Source organism: Arctopsyche grandis, chromosome 6 (genome assembly GCF_051622035.1).
Source record: "Arctopsyche grandis isolate Sample6627 chromosome 6, ASM5162203v2, whole genome shotgun sequence".
Classification (NCBI taxonomy): Eukaryota; Metazoa; Arthropoda; class Insecta; order Trichoptera; family Hydropsychidae; genus Arctopsyche; species Arctopsyche grandis.
The window spans coordinates 22539320-22558239 of record NC_135360.1 but is presented as its reverse complement, the minus strand read 5'-3'; the positions used below and the strand labels follow the sequence as shown (position 1 = coordinate 22558239).

At 31.0% G+C, this 18920-nt stretch overlaps 3 protein-coding genes across 4 annotated transcripts; 1 reads left to right on the top strand and 2 right to left on the bottom strand.

The window, feature by feature from the left end:
* Positions 1-702: 702 nt before the first annotated feature.
* Positions 703-1062, bottom strand: LOC143912651 (putative salivary secreted peptide). The gene has a single exon (XM_077431947.1). The coding sequence runs from the start codon at positions 1060-1062 to the stop codon at positions 703-705; it is 360 nt and encodes a 119-aa protein (XP_077288073.1).
* A 2380-nt stretch (positions 1063-3442) lies between these two features.
* LOC143912937 (putative salivary secreted peptide) lies at positions 3443-4201 on the bottom strand. Its single transcript, XM_077432400.1, has one exon. The coding sequence runs from the start codon at positions 4144-4146 to the stop codon at positions 3787-3789; it is 360 nt and encodes a 119-aa protein (XP_077288526.1). The 5' UTR covers positions 4147-4201; the 3' UTR covers positions 3443-3786.
* A 5226-nt stretch (positions 4202-9427) lies between these two features.
* On the top strand, positions 9428-17050 carry LOC143913362 (pancreatic triacylglycerol lipase-like). 2 transcript variants are annotated; one of them, XM_077433097.1, is made up of 6 exons: positions 9428-9554; positions 14052-14109; positions 14306-14558; positions 15309-15457; positions 15536-15919; positions 16548-17050. In XM_077433097.1, exons 1-6 carry the CDS (start codon positions 9506-9508, stop codon positions 16627-16629), a joined length of 975 nt encoding a protein of 324 aa, XP_077289223.1. In that variant the 5' UTR covers positions 9428-9505; the 3' UTR covers positions 16630-17050. The 2 variants fall into 2 exon arrangements, with proteins under 2 accessions (XP_077289223.1, XP_077289222.1); XM_077433096.1 differs by lacking the exon at positions 9428-9554 and adding an exon at positions 13828-13985.
* Positions 17051-18920: the final 1870 nt, after the last annotated feature.

Genomic DNA, 18920 nt, shown 5'->3' with positions numbered 1-18920 from the left:
TAAAAAATGTCATTGTTATATGTATGTATATATGTGTCTACCTACATATATGTACATCAGTGGCGTGCGGTGAAATCCTCTCTCTTTTTCTCGTAGAGCCTTACTTAATGTGTGCGAGCAGGATACAAAGGGAACAGCCTGTTCCTCTTGTATCCTGCTCACGCACGTTAAGTAAGGCTGGACGACAAATAGAGAGAGAATTTCACCGCACGCCACTGATATACATATATGTATACAAACATTTATAAAAATTTAATTTAAAGATATATTAGTATTTTTTAAGGTTTACTGAAAAAATATTACTATACATAGGTCAATACAAAATTTTTATCTTCATAAGTATGTATGTATCTATGTAAATTTATGTATATTTAAAAATGTTCATACAGTTAAGGCATTGTTTTCATATTATATACATACATACATGTGTATATATATAATATGAAAATACATATGTAGGTATAATCATATTATAAGTATGTATACATACATATATGTATATGTACATATATATATTTAAATGTAAAAAGGTTATATTAGTATTACAATGAACAATCTACATATGTACATATGTATGTTTAATGGTGATTCATTTAATGAAATAACATAATTAATTGTTTTTAAATTATTTTATTTAAACGTCATTTTAAATTTATAATTAAATACTAATATATCACATTTCTTTAGATTTGAATTCGTCACTTAATAGCCCCAGATCTCAAGAATGAATTTTATGCCGTGTCCTCTTTGTGACTTGAAATGCAATTTAACGTTTTGGAATCCAAGTCCACCACTCAAAAGTGTGCAATATCCTCCATTTCCGTTAGTGTATTGGTCGTAAGCTCTGATATATGTGATGATGCCGTTGTTAATTGTTCCAGGAACGGGGAAAGTCACATCCTTAGTAACAATCGTCAACACCGTAGATGACTTGGTCACAATCTCGTAATAAAGTTGCCTATCACCAGGGTTCTTATTTCCGATTTCGAAATGATTGCTTTGGGCCAAGGCACATGCAACCAAAGCTACCAACAGGAAGGTGATGATGGTTTTGGAAACCATTTTTGTACAGCTGACAAGTTTCAGTGGTTTAGACAAACAAAACAATGTAAGTGTTCGAAAATTTTAATCTAGCCACTTATATACAACATACAATCATTTTATCAATCTTTCTGATATGAAATTCCTCACTGATCGATTGTCTATTTTTTAATTAATGTTTATCTTTCAATTGTTCAAAGGTTTTGATTGCGACTGCCAATAGGCGAATTTGTACTTAGAACTTTTATTAGATTTGTTTAGTATAATTGGAAACTCCACTATATTATTCATAAAAAAAATGTTATCAATTGGTCTTACAATATTGTTTTATCAAACCTTCTAAGCTTTCAAAAAAAATCTGTGTTTTGAAATTTGATTCTTTGCAGTCATATTGAATTTCTAATAAATATTATTCTACTTGAATCAAAAATATACAATTGGAAAAATAATGTTTATTTTATTTCCAATATATAAGTATGCATATGATAGGTATTTATAAATTCTGTTATTATTTATATATCGGTTATATATTTTAATAATTGAAAGATCATCTGCTTTGTTTACGTGTATATATATATATGTACATACGTACATACATACATACAAATGTACATAAATTTTACATAAAATTAAAATCAGTTGTGTATGTTTGACCAAAGTTAAATATGTATATAGTTAACAGTGGTTCTCAGGCGAAATTTTACCGTGGCCGCACAGGTGATAATAGTGGTCCCATGGAAATGTCTGGTGGCCGCACCAAATTTAATCAAATAAATTAAAGTTACAAAAAAAAGTGGATCAATTTATTCATAAAATAAAAGAAATTTTAACATTTTGGTATCTATTTATTTAATAATAATGCAAATGGAAATCGCTCAATACTCCTTTCTTCCAATGCAAGCCGCATTGCTGCTTCTTCATAAGTTTGCGTCTGTCAGCTGGTTTCTAACTTTGTTTTTAATAAAGTGCATTACACTGAATGATCTTTCGCAACATACGGTAGTGGGAAAAATAGATAATATTAATAAAGCAATTGTTGCCAAATCTTTATATTGGTTTGTTTCATTTTCAATTTATATTTCCGACCAAAATTTTTGAACCGAAATATTATCAAAATGGTTATTAAGTACTTGATCATGACTAATTTCTAATAATGCATATTTGACGTTAGCCCAGTTAATTAATCTCAATACTGAAAATGATTTTAATCTATTTTGTAGTACTATAAAATTTTCATTTGTCATCATAATAAAAGGGGAAGATACAAAAGAAACAGTTTTAAAAAAATTAAATTCTTCGAACCTTTTATCAAGTTCCAGATTCAGAGATTTAAGACACTATTATTTTAAGTTTTGATTTTAATTTTGAAGTTGTGTCTGTCATCTTATCTATCAAATCACTAACAGAAGATAAAATTAAAAATTGTCATTTTCAACTTCTGTCACAAGGCTTTTCTCTATATTTTTTAGTTGATGATGAGCATAGTTTCTATTATTGTTAAGTTACTTTTTTGTAGTTTTTAAAATATATTTAATTTTTTTTAAATATTAGTATTATTTACTATTAAGTCGCTGGTGGCCGCAGTAAAATCCACTAGTGGCCGCACTTGAGAACCACTGATATAGTACCCTATTTAAGTCCAACATATTATGCATACATCAATAAATTTAATTTTTAATCAATAAATTTAAATAATTTTTTAGTAAGTGTTCATATAAAGTTGAATATTTTGCACTTTTTCATTTTATGAAGCATGTGCATGTAAATTTAAATACATCACATCTAAAATATTTTTACACATAAATTTTTTGTAGACATATATCTTGCTTCACTTTCTTATATCTTTGTAAGTTACATATGTATATTTGGATAGTTCATTAAATTTCGTGATGATAATTGATGATAATGAAATTCAAGGTACATACATTGTAAATGCATCAGCGGGCCCGGTTTCACCTTACATTAATATAATTTGTCATCAATTTTGAATAAGTTTAATAATTTATTGTGTATTTAATGAAACCAAAATCTTTTAAATTTAATAATTAATAATTTTATTTAAAACTAATTATTTTTTACATTTAATAAATATTGAATTTAAAGTATAAACATAGTAGAGATATTGGAAAATGTTTCTGGAATAATTACTATGATGATCCTAGTACCAAGCCAACGACACAAGTGTAGAAACAGAGAGTTGATTTAACGAGAATTGATGTTTTGCAGGAGATCTATAAATACATAAATCCACATCAAATGTCCCTGTACAAACCATGAGGCCATTGCTTCCTTATAGTATACGTTTAGTATAATCAAACAAATTATTAATACAAAAACATTATTTCTAATAAATGTTTGTATATTAATTAATAGGAAAATTAAAAAAAATTCAAATAAATACAAATTTTGTTTTTCTCTAAAAAAATTTATGTATGTAAATGTTTATAATAAATATGCTGTCAGCTAATTTGAAGCCAAACTGGCAATAAAACCATTATAATACATATGCAGATTGTACTTTTTATACTTCATAAAAATCAAATCATAAAATTATGAATATCTTTGTTCATTCCTATACACACGTTTTATAAATCAATTTATTTTCATAAATTTAAATACAAAATTATTTTTTTAATATGAAAAATTTACTATCCACTTAAATATTATGTACATATATATGCATTACAAAAATAACATAAATCAAAATTAAATAACACTTTTATTTACTTTCGAAATTAAAACATCTTATATGCCCCAAATTTCAAGAATGAAATTAAATCCATGCCCTCTCTGAGACTTGAAGTGGAGCTTAGCTGTCTGATAGCCGACACCTCCGCCGATGAGCGTACAATATCCACCGTTTCCGTTAGTGTATTGATCATAAGCCTTGATATAAGTTATCATAGCCATATTTGTTGATCCTGCCGCAGGGAAAGTAATATCTTTGGTGACGACTTGCAAAACTGATGAAGATTTTTGCACAATCTCGTAATGAAGACGCCTATCATTGATTCCTTTTTGTCCTATTTCAAAGTGATTACTCTGAGCGATGACACAGCTGGCTATCGCGAGCAGTACAAATGATACTAGCACCTTCGAAACCATGTTTGATTTTGTGCTTAGACGAATTGAAAGATATCACTGAACACCTCAACACTTGTGCTGTGGCTGAAATTTGTACAGCGTCTTTATAATGTGTGTTATCAATAAAAATGTTATCCTTCACAAATCTGTATTATTCGTTGCATTACCAAACAATAAAGTCATTGTGAGGATTAACCACTTACATTAAATATAACAGAATACTAGAAGATAAGATGTCATTGTTTAATCATTTTCACGTGCATTTTCAAACTTATTAAATACATTCTAACAGGTATAATATCTGTATGTATGTATGTACATATATGTATTAAATGCTCCTACATATTAAAAGTAAAACCTCGAAGTAAAAATTTTCTCAAGTTCGCAATACTTCATTTATTAATATTCCGTATATAAAGTAATTAATGCTGAAGATTTACAATATTTATACATATTTTATCTACAAGCATATTGGATCAATGTTTTGTAAATGAATTTAAGAAAATATCAAAATTGTGTAGCAAATTTAGCTAATGAAATAACTTTTTTCTCAATAATTCTATTTTATACAGTTAAATATATACATACATAATGCAATATAAATTACAACATTATGCATACATATATAAATTAGAACTTGTAATAATTATTTATTTTTCAAATTATTATAGTGACATCTATATACAATTTTGTAAACTAGAACGTTTATAAATGAAAATAATTTATTGATACAGAAACATTAATTTTCATGCGATAATGTCAATTTTCAAATATTTCACATTATTTACATATTCTAAGAAAAACAGTAATAATTTTCAATTTGAATTGAAAATTTAATTTAAGTAAAACCAATTTTTCTACAAAAAAACCCAAACTCAAAGTACCCTTTTTTTGTTCAATCAATAATCTATATTAAATATAAAAAAAATCGATTTATGCTCTGTTTCGTTTCACATTATTATATACATGGTGTAAGAAATATATAGGATAACTATTTAATATAATATAAAGCGAAATATAACAAAATTAATAAAATAATAATTTTAATAAAAAAAAGGCAGATAGCTCAGCATAGTAGCTAAGACGAGAAAAAGTAAAAAAATGGAATATTTTTAAAAATATTATACTCCACAATAGTTAGGCTAACATGATATAGCATGGCAAATTCGATGGTCTTGATGGATTTGAAAACTGTTGATTTGCATCGTAACGAAACATTCATTTATATATAACTTATATCCAATTTTATTATAAAATAATATTTCATACATGGTTTTTAATTCGTCCAAGTTGAATTGTAATAAAACAACTAATTTTTCGGTTTCATTAAGGCCTTTTATAACCAACGGCATATATTCAGAGTGTACTAGGTGTGTATCACACACCCTCACAAACTTTAAACCTCACTATGTAAAATATTTTAAGGACGAATGATAATATAATTTAAACAAAAATAATTTTAAGTTTTGATTACGATATTGCAGTTCGCTAGTACATATGGTTTTAAATCAAATAATTAAAATAATCCACACGTATTTATTTCATAGTCATAATAATTTGTTTTACATGAATGACAGCATAAAATCCTGGTGCGTTTAAAACGAGACACCTTGTCAAAAAGATTTCATAAAACCATGATAGGGTTAATTGGATGGTTGACCTTTGGCGTATTTAACATTCTCCAGATGCATTAAAACACTTGTATACAATATCCATATATAGTTATGGTATAATAATACTACAGTATGCCTAAATCACGCTGTACAATAATCACTATAAAGTGTATATAAAGGTATTTCAACCGAACAGAATAATGCAATCTTGTTCCAAGCCCAAGTGTGATTATAAGTACATACATATCTTGTGGTGTTGAAGAATTTAATACTTAACACATTTTAAGAAAATGTTTCATTTATTCAAATTTGTATTGTTAATTAACATATTCATTATTTTTCCATTGAAAATTCAAGGATTCTTTTCCATAACCACCCCAAATACAAGTAAGTTCCATTATAACTATTCTGATATATTGTCATTGTACATATATTTAAATATATATATTAAAAACTACATACATGAATGTCTGTATTATATTTTATACGAACTCACATATGTATAGTAAAAGTATAATACTCACCAAATACGGTTATTTTATTCCGTCAAAGTGTTAACATAACTTTCATCTGATTTTAATACCCAATTGTTAAACTGTTACATCACTTCCAAATTACACAATACCTTTATCGTTTGAACAAATACAGAAAAAAATAATAATATAATGGAAAAAAGTACTGAAATGACCAGTTGGTACAATTTTGTAAAAGAAATTCTTATTTTGATGATGAAATCCTAAAATTTATACAACAAACTCTTTTTTCTAACTTGTACACATGTATTTCTGTATTTTAATGACTTTGTTTTTGGTGATAGTTACAAAACCTTTATAATTGTTACAAACGATTTTAAAAATTGAAATTTAATGAAATAGAACATTGTTGATTTTCGTATACATATGTATGTCAACATGTATGTATATATGTATGTCTGAATTTTTTTTCATTTGATAACAATTCTGAGGCTGAAAATATGACATCATTCGACCATCGCACATTTTTGTATGTTTATTTGTTTCATGTGGTGTTCTTATTAATTCAATTGCACAACGGCCGAGTGTAAACGACCTTTTAGCACATTTTGTATATTCAAATCTATGCACACTCGTCTCGTTCACTGAATATGTGCCGTGCCCTACGTGAATCCAGAATCTCAAACATTCCGTTTAAAACTCTCGTTACATTATATTATTTTGTACGTTGTTTATTTCAAATTGATTCCCATTACATTGAACTGATTTTGTTTAGACATAAACGTTCAATATTTTAATCAAGCTGCTTAATACATACATATTTTCAATTTGTATTTACTCAAAGTTCTTAAATAACTATTGAGCTTTCTGAGTATTTACACAGAAAAAAATCAGCCATTTTAAAACTGATTCAATATTTGTTTTTTATTATTTACTATTATTTACTAAGAAATCAGCCTTGCTCGGTGAGCATGTCGGTAAATTATCACCACAAATAATTCCAATTGCAATACAACAATTCTATTTTATTTTTATTTTACTTTAAATAAGATACAGTTCATATGGAAAGGTATGAATTGATTCTGTAATGATGTAAAAAATCGAATCGGCGCCTACGAATCGAAAAAAAAATAAATCGAACGTGTCGTCTACGAACGAACCAACCAACCAATGTTACATACAAAGTCTCTTTCCAAATTATATATATTAGATAGAATATTCGTTTGAAACATAAAAAATGCTGAGACAAAAAGGTGACGGAACGCCGTTCCACCGTGTTACATGGGAAAAAAGCCCCGACAATACCTAAAAACATTTTCTATAAGCCGCCTCTGATTTGCTATTGGCGCCGTCCACACGAACGATATCTACTACCGATATTTCCATATCGGAGAGCTCCAACGCGTCACTGTGGCCAGTCATTCAATAATAATAACATGATAACAATAATAATAGCTTATAATAATAACAATATTAACACAACATAATTAAAATCATAAAAAATAACAATCATTCACATTTATTATTGGCAAAATCAACCACTGGCATTCCTCAACAACCACTCAACCAGATTAGCATAGTTTATATTGAAGAGGTCAATTTCACCAGCAATCCGGTTGAGCAGATATATCGCCCTAGATATAGGAGCCGTCGCCGACATAGTTGTGCGAGCCACAGGAGGAACAAACAAATCACGATTCCTCAAGTCCCCGAATTCAATAGGTGCATAAAACCTAAATTCATTAAGAACCTGAGGATTGTGTATGATCCCATTCAACAGCTTAAAAAAGTGGGGATTATGTATTATCCCATTCAACAGCTTAAGAGGGCTGGACACCAGCGCCTTGTCCATACAAACGTATTAGACTTCTCCCTTCCTCAATTATGGCACTAGAGAAATTATGTTATGGATAATATGCTATGGATATCCACCATTAGGTTGCATCTATCGTTTTATTTTTTTGATTAGTTATTTTTTATAGGAGCTAGGAGCCGCCAAACATCAATAAAATCACCTCTTTTTTACACCCACGAAAAGACTCCAGCGTGCTTATTTAACGATCGATTTAAAAAAAAAATACGCGCATAGTTGCACAGAAAATATCTTTCTCATACCGATGATGAAATTTTTTTAAAAATTGGTCCAGTTTCGGAGGAGAAAATAGGACAATACGAAACCTCGATTTTGTCAATTTAAAATACGTTTTATCTGGTCGAAGCGCAACTGTCACATTCACTCAATATATATATTGATATATATTGTCGCATTCACTCAATATATATATCGAAGAACAGAACGGCAACAAAATTAAGGTTTCGGGTGTACAGCCCTCTTAAATATGAAAATATCGTGTGTGTGGACGGCGCCATTGACAATTTTTTAAATAAATAAATGAATTATCCTCAAAGTACCTTAAAAATAACGAACACACAGAAAACAAAATACCCTATTTAGAGGGCTGTACACCCGAAACCTTAATTTTGTTACCGTTCCTTTCTTCGATATATATATTGAATGTATGTATATATTGAGTGAATGCGACAATATATATCAATATAAATATTGAGTGAATGCGACAGTTGTGCTTCGACCAGGTAAAACGTGTTTTAAATTGACAAAATCGAGGTTTCGTATTCTACTATTTTCTCCTCCAAAACTGGATCAATTTTTAAAAAAAATTCATCATCGGTATGAGAAAAATATTTTCTGTGCATCTATCGGCGTATTTTTTTTAAATCGACCGTTAAATAACCACGCTAGACTCTTTTCGTGGGTGTAAAAAAGAGGCGATTTTATAGATGTTTGGCGGCTCCTAGCTCCTATAAAAAATAATTAATCAAAAAAATAAAACGATAGATGCACCCCAATGGTGGATATCCATAGCATATTAAAAAATAATTTCTCTAGTGCCATAATTGAGGTAGGGAGAAGTATAGTACGTTTGTATGGACAAGGCGCTGCTGTCCAGCCCTCTTAAAGGAAAACTGTTCAGCCCTAGAAAAGATATTCTTAGAAACCCTTCATATAACCATGATCGAATCAAAGCACAATTTATAACCAGCAGCACACTTGGACGTCTTCTGACGCACATTTTAATTTATTAGTGTATCTTGAGAGTGCATCTCTGTCGAGTTTACCGGTTCACGGTTACTACAACAGCCGTGGGCGTTTTACCCCACTCTTTTTACCGCTTCCCGTCTTTACCGCCACTTTTACCGGTCGGTCGTGGTCGGACAAGTCCAACAGTCGATATGTGACTCACGTACGGCGAGCATCGCCACGTGTATTCCATCATGTTCAAGAAGGCCGGCGACGGATGGAAGAAGTTTTGGTGGGGAAAAGGTAAGAGAAACAATCGACTCCATTTCCTGAAAACAAAAAAAATAAAACTCTAAAGCAAAGCGCACTATCGATCGATCTTATCTCACGCACTGCGCGAGATAGCTTCTCCCTCAATCGTATCTCATTTGCATGCCATTAACTGCACCCACTTTTCCTCTCGGCGGTATTGACTTGCGGAATTTGCACGTGCAATTGCGGTGCTATATCGACTTTTACACGTGCCGGATTCAATGTGCGATTGCGAGAGAGAGTTTACCGTACGGTCGACGATCCGGTAAATTGCTTTCATCACGGTTCGTTACAGCGCGTTTACGAAACTTTCGTTATTTATTTTGCCTTTCCTCTCAATTATTTGTATGTACTTTTTTTTTTTGTCTTTCACATACACACGCATGTCTACGTATGTGTGTTATATTTCTAGCTTTGCAAGAGCGAAACGTTCATACGAAACTGTTTCGGAAGACAACTCGTTCTCTCTATATTTATCTTTTCGCGCGTCTCTCGTCTACTTCAATAATAAATCCACTAGAACTTAAATAAATTGTGCGTGTATTTTCGATGGTCTAAATTCTACTTCACATAAAATCAACTAATGAAAAACAATACTTCACATGATAAATCGAGTAAACATAATATAATAGATGGAGTAAAACCTAACGAGCGTTACAAAAAACCTTTACCTGGCGTAAGTTTAAGCCAGGTAGTAACTATAGAAAAGGTGTATATGTATTTGAAAAAGTGTTATCGCCATTCATTCTAATGGGATGAATCCTCCTTTTTGTGACAGGGGTTGAGCTATAAACCGTGTCAATAAAGATAAAACTACGTATGTATATGCAGAGCTGTAGTGATAAAATAGGCAAAAGGGCAACTAGCTAGGGCGCCATTTGGCTAGGAGCGAAAAATCTTAATTGTATTTTCCAGAAAGTCATCACTGTGGATCTGATTTAGATGAAATCGATTTTATAATTATATTATACTAGTGATTTTTTCCGGCTTCGCTCGGTAATTGTAATATTAATATAATATTTATAATATATACAACTTAAACATGGCAAGACAATCTTATAGTAAATATTATTGTTTTCGATTTTCCCAACAAACCTTTTATGTATACATAGTTACAGTCTCTTTCGAAATTACACAATAAATGTACAAAAAAATAAGTTTTATTCAATATCAAAGAAGAACTGCGTCATACAAAATTGTTAATTCTTATTAAGAATCAATATTCAATCGATTACACTCATAAGCAAAAAAATAAATATCTCTTTTGAATTTATGTTTTAGTCCGAATAAAAAATTTTAATTACAATAATTCAATCTCTATACTATTTGAGATTATGTTTCATTTCAAATTGGCATTGAAATGAAAAAGGGTCGATTTGGAATGAAAAACGTGTATAAATTCAGTTTCTCCAGTAAAACCAGTAAAAATATCCAAAAAAACTATTATTGCATTATACACCAAGTGCGCCGATAAAGATTAATGCTAAAACATACTGTTGTTCTAACAGTAAATAGCGGAATAAATTTTTAACGCGAACGCATGAAATAATGTCGTAAAAAACGCATAAATATTCAATTTGATGCAAACGAACCTTTTGATATTCGACATATGTATGCATGTATGTAGGTACATATTGTACATACATACACATTTTTAATTTACAGACACATATTGAATGATTGTATCGAAATTGATTGAATCTATACATTCTACATATATAAACGAGAAGATAGAACGAAGGTTAATTAAAAACATTGAATCAATTATTTCAATGCCTCTGGACAGTAACATGGTTTCAATTAATGTGTGCTAGTGTGAGTTGTGCGAACGAGAATCAGATTCATTGTTATTCCTATTTGTATTTGAAACAATTGGCAAATCAATTTGAACCAATCAACGACGATTCATGAAATATTTCGTTTCCTTTTTTTTAAATATCGTATTCCTTTAAAGATTGCGATGTGAACTGTGTAAACTATCGCTAATTGCTTTTTTTGTCTTTGCATTGCAATGTTGTGAAACGTTTAACATCGTATCTGACCAGTGACCATGTATATGGGAGTATATGTACTTTGGACTATAATTATTGCTGTAGATTACGTTGAGAAATCATTCATTTACATAATTACTTAATTCCACCCATACAACAAATATTATTATACAATACAAATATACTACATAAATATTCATTCAAATAATATAAGAAAAAATTCATTCGTTTTTTTTTCATACAATAGAATTATATTTCGAATCGAAGCTAAGACAAATGTATGACATGTTCCAATTATGGTGACATTCTAGGGAAGCAACTTTTATCCGATTCGTGTTTCGCACTTTTCCATTGACCATAGATTTGACCAAAAATTGACGGTCGAACTACATACATACATGTACACATATATATGTAATAAAAAGTCGTCGCCATATTTTACAATATTGAGAAACCTCCAATCTGGGCCATTTCATTGTTATAAATATGGAAAAAAGAAATCAAAATGATGATTGAAATAAATACATAAATGCATATGTGCTGATTTTATATAAAATTTCACATTCATTTCAATTTAAGCTTCCGATCTGTTTTTGAGGTAGCAAATCGCATAATCGATCCATCATACATATGTATAATATCGCTATTCTGTCTGTGCGTCTGTGTATCTGAGATAACGCTCATACATATGTACGTCACATCTAACACACTGCCAATAAAATGTACGAATATAATAACGAAAGAAAAAAACTTCTATATATACTGTTTGCTACCAATGTTTCCTCTAGGAAAATTAGTCTCTGAGCATATATCATGTATTGACAATTTATTTAATTAATTAATTAATTTTTAAGTTGGTGTTTTATATTGTTTATATGTAGGTAGGTAGTTTTTAACTTTTTTTTTCATATTAAAAAATTAAATATAAATATTAAATCAAATATATTTAAAAGGTATTTGAAAAAATTCGACTGCGTGAGGATCATTTCTTTTAATTTTTTTTATTTAATAACTTATTATGCCAAAACCCATGCGATGATGCTTCATCTGGTACAACACTAGTTATTCAATAATGACACTTCTTAATGTGGGCATTGACGGAGAGCTTACATGTCTCCAGATGTTTGTCGTGGCTGCATCTCAACGACGAACAACTTGTCTGCCAAGAGATAAAGCTTTTATTCACAATACAATATAATCAATTGGATAATCGAGACAAAATATTTAATATACTATTAAATAATATACCAAATTATTGTCGACCTATTTCAAATTACGTAACTACCCACGTGAATTAATTACGATTATATACAAATTTAAATTCAAACAGAGCTGGGTAATTTAGCCAGTATATATCTACATATATATGTATGTTACAGTCCAAGTGTACATTTCATTCGTTCGTTTATGAACATACTACATAGTTTGTTCATACACGAACCAATCTGGCCAGTTATAGTGTACACAAAAGAACAAATTTACAAACGAACTATGTAGTTATTTTTTATTATTAAATTTAATACTTGATAAATGTGGCATAGCAATTTTATATTTTCCCATGATGCCATTTTCGGGTTGGCCCTGAGCACCATCTATGATTCTATGGTATTAAACTTGTACATACATATGTATATAAATTTATAAATTATAACTTTTGAAAAAAATTTAAAACAGTGGTGACATAGTGGGTAGGATGGTTTTTTCCAATTTGATGAAGAAGCGTTTCAACAATGATATCAGATAAATTGGCAAACTCTGATAGACTTGGAGTCACAAATATTCAAGCCTGACCAACAACACTACAGAAATACTCGGAATAAACTCTTTTCAATCAAGTTTAACCCACGGAATCGAACCCGATGACCTTTCGGCGGTTAGCATTAACGCAACCACCAAGCTATGCTGCTGGCAACGTTTGTTCATGCACACACTACATATTAGGCATAAATTGAAGTTGTATTCTCAATCGTTTGGCTCTGAATATGCCTACCCTAAGTTATATTGTTTTTAATATTAGCGAAAACGAGAATTATAGCAACGTTGTAATGTGGTTCCATGGGATTTCCCATCTAAATACTTGGCGTTAGACATCTCAGCGGTTTTTGACAGCTAAAAGTTTCACACGACACCTGGTGAGTCTATTTGAAAATAGTTCGTGTAAGAACAAACTAGTATGTTCATAAACGAACCGGACTGTAACATGCATATATGCATACACTTGGAAACATTTTTAAACTGACGGTGTTTTTGCTATATTCAATCTACCGTAGTGGTAAATTTTCAGTAATTGCAATTTTCGTCGTATAAAAATATACGTATTTTTTAATAATATGCACGAAAGGAATTCCTATGTCGGGGTCACCAAAAAAACGAGTTCGTATGATAATTTTGATGTCAAACCTCGACGAATCAAATTTAAAACGATCTCGAGGTCAAATTTTATCATGATCACAATGCATACTACGTCTATTTAATAATAACTTAATTATGCTTTCAGGTCTACAACCACATCGCGACAATGTAATAGAAGATATATATTTAAGATTTTACACAGGGTGAGTAAGAATAAAACTAAAAAGAGACTTCTAAAAATATGCTTAAACTTCAATATTTTATTTTCACTGAATAACATATGTACTCTTATCTTGCTCACTGTTATTTATATTATACTTACATATTACGACTGGTTCAACAGCCATTTATCGCACTGCGGCAATGCATTTAAATAATAATAATTTGTCAACTTTTTAGGTCCACAACCGCAGAATATTCGGATTACAAACTGCCCAGATCTCAAGAATTGTTGACAGATGGTAAATTTCAAAAATCCAATCCCACCATACTTTACGTGCACGGATTTGAAGAAACGGCCGAGCAAGAGAGCGTCAAAGTCATGGCTGAGGCTTATCTCAAAGGCCAACCTGACACAAATTTCGTATTAGTCGATTGGGCAAATATGGCCTTTGGAAATTATGTATTAAATGCTGCACCCAACACGAAAAAGGTTCATTCATTTAGATATTTATTAATATTTTTACATATATATGCAAATACCAGGAAGGCCTGACATGTAGACCCCAATGCGCCTTCCGAGACAATTAATTACAAACATTGCAGCATTTTTATTATATAAATCACTGACTGAAGAACGCGAAATTAGCAATTAATTAATTAATCCATTGAGACGTCTATAGATTTAGACTTGTACATAATTTTTTACATATTGTACAAAAATCAAATTCAGATATTTGTGACGGAGGGTAGGATGATTTTTGTCAATTTGAGGAACCGTTTCAACAATGAAAATCAGATAAATTGGCAAAATCTGATAAGAAACGATCGACTTGGAGTCACAAATATCCAAATTTAACAACCAGTATTGAAGATTAGCACGGGATCGAACCCAGTAATATATCGGTGCTAAACACAAACGAAAACACAGAGCCATTCTGCTGGCTTATATTGATATGATCTTGATATTTTAGACACCTAACGATGTTCCAGATTCGAATAGACATTGGCTACGTCCACACTACCGATATCTACACCCGATATTTACGAAATTTGCCATAACCAGTTCCTAAATAGCAACCACAGGTTGCAATATGGGAACAGGATATGGAAAATTTCGTAAATATCGGGTGTAGATATCAGTAGTGTGGACGTAGCCAATGGAACATCGTTCTTATTGTTTGAGATGATAAACTCATCATAAATCATCATAGATTATATAAGTTGTTTATTTTTTCAATAGGTGGCAGCAGCAGTTGCTGCAGAAATTGTTAAACTTTCAAACTTAGGATTAGACACAGATCTATTGCACCTAATCGGACATTCCCTGGGTGGGCAAATAATTGGATTCATAGGCAGAGATTTACAACAAAGTAATATAAAATTAAAAAGGTTAACACTTTCGATTCATTCTATTAATTCACAATGAACATCGTTGTATTTACTATTATATTCGAATATTTATTATAGATTGTCTGCCTTGGATCCTGCTTTTCCACTATACTATCCAGGATTATTCTTAAGTCACATAAACGCAAACGATGCCGAATTTGTAGACATCGTACACACAGATGCTGGTTTTTATGGAGCGCCAGTCGCAACGGGATCCTTAGACTTCTGGCCAAATGGAGGTGTTGGGAAACAACCAGGATGCCCAAAATTTGCACCAGTACCTCTGTCTGACGACAGTCTGTGCAGTCATTGGAGATCGTGGAGATTCTGGGCAGAATCTGTGACGAATCCGACAGCCTTTCCATCAATCACTGCTTCATCTTACAGTGCTTTCTCAAGGGAAAATAGAACTCCAAATACGGCCGGAAATTTCGTCTACATGGGAGTGAAAGCCGATAAAAAGTCAGTGTAATTTATTTTAAATATATCGATGGCTTGGTGCACCGATATTGTATGTCCATTTTTGAATTTGTATCGAATATTTAAGTTTGTATCAAATTTTAAGTTTGTAGATGCTGGAATAATCCAGGTTTTTCCTTTCAAAGTACATAATTTATGGGTCTACCTCAGGGTCCCGAATGTGAAACGCCCGAAAACGCAAATATCGGAAGGCAAAGATCGAAAATCGAAAGATCTTAAGTCGAAACATAAAAAAAGGGTGCATGGTAAACGGTACATACTCACTTAATTTGCGCGAGCAGGATACAACAGGAACAAGAGGAACAGGCTTTTCCTCCCGTATTCTGCGCGCGCACATTAATACGGGAGGAAAAGCCTGTTCCTCTTGTTCCTGTTGTATCCTGCTCCCGCAAATTAAGTGATTATGTACGTGAGTATGTACCGTTTACCATGCACCCTTTTTTTTTTGATCTTTAAATTTTTTTTTTGATCATTGACGTAGACCGATAATTTATGTATACCACAAATATGCAAAATCATTAAATGGACATACAATATCTGTGCACCAAGTCATCGATATATTGTATTATAATACGATTAATTTTATTTGATTTCTTAATTCTATTCACAGTGCCAAAGGAAATTATTATTTAACAACAAATTGTTGTACACCATTTGGAAAAGGAATGGCCGGAACATACGTAGCCAAGTGATTTTTTTCCTCAAAAACATTAACTGCTGTGCAAGTTACATAGAGGATCTAGAATATGAAGCAATAGTTTTTAAAATGACAGGGAGTGGTTTGGATTTTTGAATCTGTGGTTAATTGTATTTGTTTCATTTCTATCTCTGATAATATATCGTTTTATACAAACGATTCAAATAAGCACAGAAATTTGTCTAGAAAATATATTCATGAAAATGTACAGTTAATACTTTTGGAATATTTTTTATTTTTCATCTCCTCAATTATAATATAAATTATACAAGTTTAAACTGCTCCGCATTTATTTATTTATGTTTACACAGAAATTTATATTGTTTATTTCATTTGCCTGTATTTATCACTGTTTTTATTGTATGTATATCAAGACAATATTTAAATATTATTAATAAAATGTTTTGTTACAATATGATTTTTAATGGTTTAAAAATTTCGATAACATAATTTCCGATGGTAATAAAAGATATGAACATATACATATGTACATATGTATATATAATATATGCACTGGATATGCATTATATATTCAATAAAACATAATTGGTGTATCAGCAGAGATCCAATGATATCACAAAATTAATGATGTAAATAATTATGTATTATGAATACATATGCAGATAATATACTGATATATACGTATAATAAAAAAATATTTAATGCATTTTATAGTATAATAATAACAATGAAAATAATACATAAATAATGAGATTCAGCATAGATACACCAAAATATATATATATGTATATATATATATATATATATACAGTCGTATGACAACGAATTACTAACACCCGCGTATTTACCCTATTTTGTGTACCTGCGCCGTCTTAAGTAACATTTTGGGTTGGTTTTTTTTGTAGACCATTCATTGTATCCTATTCTATGTATTTAGAGAAGGATAGGATGAGTAGTGTTTATACAAATAGTTTAAAAACCGAACAAGTGCAAATACACAGTTTGGCTTTGAAATTCGTTTGGTGTAGACGTGTGCTTTCACTGGGAGAAAAGTTAGTTTTGAAGAGATTTTTGCTTTCCTGTATATTATCGATATCATTGAAGTAAGTTAAAGTGTTTAAATTTTTTAAATGTGACTTAATTATTTGTTTAAATTGCTTGTGAAAAAAACCCCTTTCCTTTTTAGATGGGAAGAAATAAAGATTTATCTATGGAGAAAATCGCCAATATTTCCACATTATTAAATACTGGGAAGTATTCTATACGATATATTGCTAAAGATTAGGGGGTTAGAGTTTTCAGTGTGCATAAAATTAGCACCCAACTAAAAAGAGGTGAAAATCCTACGGTCACCAAGCGTAAGAATTGTTGTGGCACTCGAAAATACGGTCCTCGAGTCGATCGATATATTATAAATACTGTTGAGAAGGATCGGTTTGCCACAAATAAAAAAATCCAGACAAATTTACGGGAGCGGAACCGAAATATCGACTCGGACAATACAACGCCGTTTCGCAGACGCGGGGATGAATGGCAGACAACTACTTAAAAAAACGCTTTTGACGCCAAAAATGAAGAAAGCCAGGCTCAATTTGGCTAATGAGCATCGCCACTTCACCCTCGACGATTGGAAAGGGGTAATTTAATTGAAATTAAATTATTTGTCTAATTTTTTTTGAATGAATTGAATTAATCGATGTTTTTAACATTTTTAAGGTTCACTTCTCTGACGAGTCGTCAATTCAATTGATGACACCGACTCACCAATACGTACGTAGGCGAGTCGGCAAGCGGTATAATGAGTCCTGTGTCATAAAAAATGTGAAACACCCGCTGTCACTCATGATTTGGGGCTCAATTAGAGCGGAAGGTCGGGGGCCATTGTATTTTGTAGAAGGGATGATGAATGCTTCGCAATATATAACGGTATTGCGATACACCCTATTGCACTCTATACAAAACAAAATTGACAAAAGGGATCGCCTGCACTTAATGCAATATTTTTGCACCCTGCCATAAAGCCAAAATTGTGAAAAAAATCATGTCCAACCACAATTTACCGCTCCTTCACTGGCCCGGTAATTCTCCCGATCTAAATCCTAAAGAAAATGTCCGGCATACCCTTAAAATGAAATTAAATAAGCTCCAATGTACCAATAAAAATATCCTAAAACAAAACATAATTTCTGTGTGGCAGGGAGATCCTGAGATAAAGTCAACCATTGCGTCTTGTATCGAGAGTATGCCCAAAAGAATAGCATCGTGTCTCCGAAATAAGGGTGGACATACAAAATATTAATAATATATATATATGTTGTATTAATA